The sequence below is a fragment of the Penaeus japonicus genome, unplaced genomic scaffold (genome assembly GCF_977035675.1).
Source record: "Penaeus japonicus unplaced genomic scaffold, GWHDUDI00000001_assembly GWHDUDI00000037, whole genome shotgun sequence".
Classification (NCBI taxonomy): Eukaryota; Metazoa; Arthropoda; class Malacostraca; order Decapoda; family Penaeidae; genus Penaeus; species Penaeus japonicus.
In genome coordinates this window covers 16,246,739-16,254,238 of record NW_028234439.1, presented here as the reverse complement: position 1 = coordinate 16,254,238, position 7,500 = coordinate 16,246,739, and the positions used below count along the sequence as shown (strand labels likewise).

General features: G+C 36.2%; 1 protein-coding gene across 1 annotated transcript in view; it reads left to right on the top strand.

Moving 5' to 3' along the window:
• The first annotated feature begins 2,539 nt into the window (after positions 1-2,539).
• Positions 2,540-7,500, top strand: part of LOC122262042 (uncharacterized) — a 15,228-nt gene continuing 10,267 nt past the window's right edge. The window contains exons 1-2 of the mRNA XM_086532483.1: positions 2,540-2,669; positions 6,940-7,500. The exon at positions 6,940-7,500 is cut by the window's right edge and continues 539 nt beyond it. Of these exons, the coding sequence (XP_086388609.1) occupies positions 6,950-7,500 (551 nt within the window). The 5' untranslated portion in view covers positions 2,540-2,669; positions 6,940-6,949. The remainder of the gene's footprint in view (positions 2,670-6,939) is intronic.

Sequence of the window (7,500 nt, the reverse complement as noted above, 5' to 3'; positions counted from 1 at the left end):
AATGCCTCTACATGCGTGCACCTCACATGATCTGACCCTTCCTGTGCTGGCTCCAAATTCCAGAGCCAGCACAGAGTGCCTGGCTGCAGTCGCTTGGAAGGCGGGGCTTCGAACCTTGCCCTTACCCATGACGGCCAATCACAGTCAAATCACAATCGAGTCAATTCGCACTTCATCCAATGAAAGAGGTCATCCCTGCCCTCGAAGTGACCCGTATCTCGCCTTAGAATAGGTCTTTAGATTCTGGATACTCAAAACTCTGGCAGTGTAAGACTTCGCAGCGGGTTACGCTCTCGTAAGGTACGAGGTCGCAAATCTCCCATACTCAAAGAAAAAATAAAATATCGTAACCGAAAGAAAACCTCATAACCGTAGTTCGATGGGATACCCTCAGATGGCGGGACCTTTTCGAATTGATCAATCAACAGTCAGCCCTTTGGACGTAACTACCAATTGGAGGCCACGGTCATTAGGGGGAGGAGCGAGCGAAAGAGAGAGAGGGAGGGGGAAAGAGAGCGAGAGTGAGATATAGATGATTATAAATACATAAATATATAGATATTTGGATTGATAGATAGATACAGATATATATGTATATATAAATGTATATGTATGTTTGTATATATAATACACACACACACACACACACACACACACACACACACACATATATATATATATATATATATATATATATATATATATATATATATATATATATATATATATATATATATATATATATATATATATATATATATGATATATACACGATCTTTATCTATGACAAGACACCATCATTTCCCAAAGTTCTATCATGTATTCAATGTATTATCGTTAACTCCATTGGGTAAACAACAAGCGCATTCGGTACTGCAATTGCTTGTTATCTTCTTTTTATAAAGTGGCTTGGGAGAATGGAGGTATTTGTGATATACAGAGGCAATATAATTTGATATGACGCTTAATACTGTGTATAGGACGGTCAATAAAACATAATCTATACATATCTCGCTTGCACAAGTCGGAACTAGCACGACTTATTTCCGGGTTCACACCGGTACGAGTGCTCGGGACCACCCTTAAGTTACGAGGTGCTGTGACGTCACGCGGGGACGGTTAAAAGTTTTGAGTATGACCCTCGGAGCTCGCAGTTCGAGTTAAGACATGCGCGGTCTGGCTGCGCGGGCTTACGATATCGTTAGCTGTTTTGAGTATCCGGGGCCGGATACTCAAAACTCTGGCAGTTTAAGACGTCGCAGCGGGTTACGCTCTCGTAAGGTACGATGTCCCTACGAGGTCGTAAATCTCCCATACTCAGAGAAAAAATAAAATATCGTAACAGGAAGAAAACCTCATAACCGTAGTTCGATAGGATACCCTCAGGTGGCGGGACCATTTCGAATTGACCAATCAACAGTCAGCCCTTTAGACGTAACTACCAATTGGAGGCCACGGTCATTAGGGGGAGGAGCGAGCGAAAAAGAGAGAGGGAGTGGGAAAGAGAGCGAGAGTGAGATATAGATGATTATAAAAACAGATAGATGGATATTTGAATGGATAAATAGACAGAGAGATACAGATATATATTTATGAGTGTATATATATATGAATATATATATGCATGTATATATAAATGTATATGTATGTTTGTATATGATAAATACATACATATATATATATATATATATATATATATATATATATATATATATATATATATATATATATATGTATATATACACCTTTGTCTATGACAAGACACCTTCATTTCCCAAAACTCTATAGTGTATTCAATATGTATTGTCGTCACCTCCACTGGGTAAACGACGAGCGCATTCTATAATTGCTTGTTATCTTCTTTATATCAAGTGGCTAGGGAGAATGGAGGTATTTGTGATACACAGATACAATATAAATTGATATGACGCCTTATACTTTGTCTGGGACAGTCAGTAATACATAATCTATACAAATCTCGTTTGCACAAGTCGGAACTAGCACGACTTATTTCCGGGTTCACACCGTTACGAGTGCTCGGGACCACCCTTAAGTTACGAGGTGCTGTGACGTCACGCGGGGACGGTTAAAAGTTTTGAGTATGACCCTCGGAGCTCGCAGTTCGAGTTAAGACATGCGCGGTCTGGCTGCGCGGGCTTACGATGTCGTTAGCTGTTTTGAGTATCCGGTCCCAAATAGATTTGTGTCTAGTGCCTTAGTGACTTAATTCATATACTGTGCATTGTTAGTGTTTCCTTAGTGTTATAGATAAACTTATAATTCATATCTCGTTACCTTTACGATAGGCTTACCATCCCCCTTACGTAACATATTGTGCCCCTTGTTGTAAACAATGATATATTATATATATATATATATATATATATATATATATATATATATATATATATATATATATATATATATATATATATCTTTGAGTTATAATGTATTGTTATTGCTTTTAGCTACCGTGTTTCACATCAACCCTTTTATTTATTATGTGGGGTATAAGAGCAATCTATATACCCATCACACACACACACACACACACACACACACACACACACAATGTTATCTCGTGTTATCAGATATGAGAAAATAGACGAACGAGCTGCACGTCCGTACACCACTCCAGGAGAGGTGCCTTGAACGTCCAAGTGTTGAAGGTAAGTTCAAACGCTTCAATATAAAGCTTATTCAACCGTTGAAAGTGAGCTTATAACGAAACAGAGACCACCAAACAAACCATTTGTCGAGAGACGATTTTGAGACTGAAAAATGGCGCGAATTCCTGTCCTTGTGGACTTTTTTTCGAAACCATGAAACATGCCTCTTTGTCGAGAAAAGATCTTGGTGTGTAGTTAGTTTGCAAACCAGTAGTGAAGGATTAGATTGTGTTTACGTGAATGTTATTCCGTGGTGAATTTAGTTTGTCACAATTCCACCAAGAGACAAGCAATGTAACCAGTAAAAGGTTTTGTGTGTGTGTGTGTTCGTGTGTGTGTGTGTGTTTGTGTTTGTGTTTGTGTGTGTGTGTGTGTTTGTGTTTGTGTTCGTGTGTGTGTTTGTGTTTGTGTGTGTGTGTGTTTGTGTTCGTGTGTGTGTTTGTGTTTGTGTTCGTGTGTGTGTGTGTGTGTGTGTGTGTGTGTGTGTGTGTATTCCTTACCGTGTTGTTAACAGTACGACACATCTTATCGGGCATAACTAATATAATCTTATTATTAATCCCTTCCATATGACAGTTTTCGATGGATTGAGATATTAAGAAGACATGTTTTACCGTATAAGAATAATCGGCAATGAAAGAGAAAGACCGTATACATAAACAGTAATCATAGTATTAGCATAATATTAGGTAAGATTAATACGGGTGATAGAGGCGATGAAACTGGTGGTGACCTTATACTTTACTGATACTAAGAGACTCTCCCTCACTATACATGACAAGTCGAAGTTGCTGTCATCTCGAATGTTATATCGTGTAAGAAAGAATGAACAAAGTGCATTTATTCAACGTTCGTATTGTCCGTATCTGTGCTATAATTCCAGACATAATTTTTTATCCGTAGTAAAGAACCTGTGGGGTGGGGCGTCGGGAAAATGTGACGGGTGTCGGGTGTAGGGCGTAGGATAAAATGTGACGGATAAATAAAATAAAATAGGTTAAATAAAATAAAATAGGATAAATAAAATAAAAAAGAAAATGTGACGGGTGTCGGGTGTAGGGCGTAGGATAAAATGTCCTACGCCCTACACCCGACACCCGTCACATTTTCCCGACGCCCCACCCCACAGGTTCTTTACTACGGGATATTTGTGCCGTTTTGTGCACATGTTTTTTGTGTATGAGATATATAGAGAGAGAAGAGGGAGAGAGGAGAATTCATGCTGAACAAGTTGTCAGCACAAAAACGAACAGGAAAATCACAAATATGTCAAGGGCATTTTCGATCTACTGCTTCTTCAGGACATGATAAGACATGTCTGTGTATGTCTGTATTTGTTTCCGTGTTCATGGTAGGACAGGGTATTTCACTACTTTTGGATTGCAATTGCTTATTTATCGTACCCAGATGCAGTATATTTTTTATATTCGAAAGATACCGATATTAATTGGTTTAGAGGCATTTTACAACTCGACATTTTTTTTTTTTTTTTTTTTTTTACAAACTGCTTTTTAATAGATAAAAAAAACTCCCTTCTATTCACCCAATTTCTATACGCATATCATATAAATCAAATTAAACACTTTTTATCTCTCTACCTCTATTTTCCATTTAAAGGTCCGAATATTTCATAAATCCCATGAAAAATAGATGGTAGTACAGACATTGCTGTGAAGTAGTAAATATCTGCGTGATTCTTGCAAAATGCAATATTGCCGAGAATTCACTTATAGGTTTCGACAGGAGAATGGCGTGGACGCAACTCTCATCATAAATAAATAAAAAATCAAGGGTCTTTTCTCAATACATTCTGCACTATTCCCATGTACATAGCAAAATACGACACAGGTCCCGACAGATATGACCTCAACAAATCAAGGCTAAGCTTCGCCTTAACTCACTGATATCAGATACGGAAGTGCCAAATTCCCTTCACTTTATTCCCTTCACACTCCATGTGTTTAACTTCCTGTTATCTGAGCATATAAAACAACTTTGTATGTAAACATCCGCTTCTAAGTGTAAGTGGGTTGATGTACAATACAAGCAAGTTCGCGTAGTAGTCTCTTATCTACCACTTAAGTTTCCAATGGTGACATTTTTTTTCATATTCCTAGTCAGAGATTTTATGTGCTTTATGGAAACGAATCACATACCATTCCTGTTGAGATTATGGACCTTCAAGGCTAATTTGAAGTTCAGTGCTTAATAGAAGTATTTAATTTAAAAAAAAAAGAGTCAAGGCATTATCATAAAGAAAAAGAAAAAAAAAATCATAGGTTGCAGCAGTTTGAAAGTAAGAATTCCGTGCCGTTTTCTGCAACTAAACAGCCCCGCGATGGAATGTAAACAGAAGAAAGGTGTTTTCCTGAGACTCAACGGTACGTGGACAGAGCGACTGTCAAACGAAAAATAAATCGTGCGAACCGAAGGAAAGATAGGACGAACACCACTGGCATATCTTCCTAACTTGTGAACTAGAAGGATGTTAATGTAACTAATAAAGAATCACTAATAAAGAATGACTAATAAAGAATCGCTTCTAAACAATCACTAATAAACAATCACTAATAAATAATCACTAATAAACAATCACTCATAAACAATCACTCATAAACAATCACTCATAAACAATCACTCATAAACAATCACTAATAAACAATCACTAATAAACAATCACTCATAAACAATCACTCATAAACAATCACTCATAAACAATCACTCATAAACAATCACTCATAAACAATCACTCATAAACAATCACTAATAAACAATCACCAATAAACAATCACTAATAAATAATCACTAATAAACAATCACTCATAAACAATCACTAATAAACAATCACTAATAAACAATCACTCATAAACAATCACTCATAAACAATCACTCATAAACAATCACTCATAAACAATCACCAATAAACAATCACTAATAAATAATCACTAATAAACAATCACTAATAAACAATCACTAATAAACAATCACTCATAAACAATCACTCATAAACAATCACTAATAAACAATCACTCTTAAACAATCACTAATAAACAATCACTAATAAACAATCACTAATAAACAATCACTCATAAACAATCACTCATAAACAATCACTAATAAACAATCACTAATAAACAATCACTAATAAACAATCACTCATAAACAATCACTCATAAACAATCACTAATAAACAATCACTAATAAACAATCACTAATAAACAATCACTAATAAACAATCACTCATAAACAATCACTAATAAACAATCACTAATAAACAATCACTAATAAACAATCACTAATAAACAATCACTAATAAACAATCACTAATAAACAATCACTAATAAACAATCACTAATAAACAATCACTAATAAACAATCACTAATGAAGAATCACTAATAAACAATCACTCATAAACAATCACTAATAAACAATCACTCATAAACAATCACTAATAAACAATCACTCATAAACAATCACTAATAAACAATCACTAATAAACAATCACTGGGAAGGAAGGACTATTTTCTCCGGCAATTACGAATACAGATATCAGTCGTACTATTTTCCCAACAGAAAACGGGAGAGGTTTCCTATGCCTCGCGTTCAGACCAAGAACCAAAGAAAATGCCAAAAACTAAAGGAAACATTGATAGTATGTGTATATGCAAACACGCGAAAGTATGCATTACATAAGTATTGTACATGTTTGTTTAGAATCTTAAACCTTGCCTTTAATAACCCACAAAACGATATAATTTATCGTGAGAGTTTAATAAGCGTCACCTCTCCCAACACCCCTCTAGCCTCCTATTAGAGGCAATGTTATATTATCATAATTAAAGATAAGATGGAGAGAAATAAATATCCATCATTTCCTTATATCATTCTCACTGTCGTAAACATGAAAAATATACTGCTTCAACGTTTTTGCATGGCTGAGTTATATTTTTACATGAGGTGTAATGGCGGGAATATGTTTATATCGGTATAAGGGAATGCCAAACCGTAATATTATATGACTCGAATACCCCTTATTAGTTCAATTACAAGCATCTTTGTTTTCACTATTGTTTTCAAAATGATTACTATTGATATTGCTATAATTGTTATTGCTATCATTAATATTGCTATTGTCAGTAGTGTGATTAATGCTTATTACCATTACATTTCGTTTATTGATTATATTTATTATCAATGTTATTATTGATACTATTGCTAATATCTTTATATCAACATCACTAATATTGCCACCATTATTACTTCATACAGAAAGAGAGAAATGGAGAAAGAAGAAAGAGCAGGCAAGCAAGAGAGGAAAATGGATAAAGGGGGAACCAAGCCCCCTCGGCGTACGAAGGAGAAGAGGGAAAAAACTCCAAGAAAAAGACGTGAAGAACGAGAAAAGCGAGAGAGTGTTAGCGAGCATAGCGAAAGTGTGAGTGAAAAAGAAGCCGGAGAAGACACAGACAGAATGAATGATGATAAAGGTGAACCGACGGACCGTGACATCGAGGCCATCAACATGAGAGCAACATTCGCGGACAGACAGGACAGAGCAGATGTTAAGACGCCGACGAGAAGCGTAAAAGCAAAAGGAGAGAAGAAAGCAAGGTCAGGGAAACCGTTAGAAGAACTCAAGACAGATGAAGAATTAGGAGCAAGTGGGAGAGATTCGAGGAGAAAGAGGAACGAGAGAGAGACCATCGAAGAAGTGAAGGAAGAGCGTGGTAAAGATGGTGGACAGAGACAAGACCCGAACACAAAAACGGAAATCAGTAACTATGCGTATACAACACAAGCTTATGATGAAATTGGCGCTCGGATACAAGC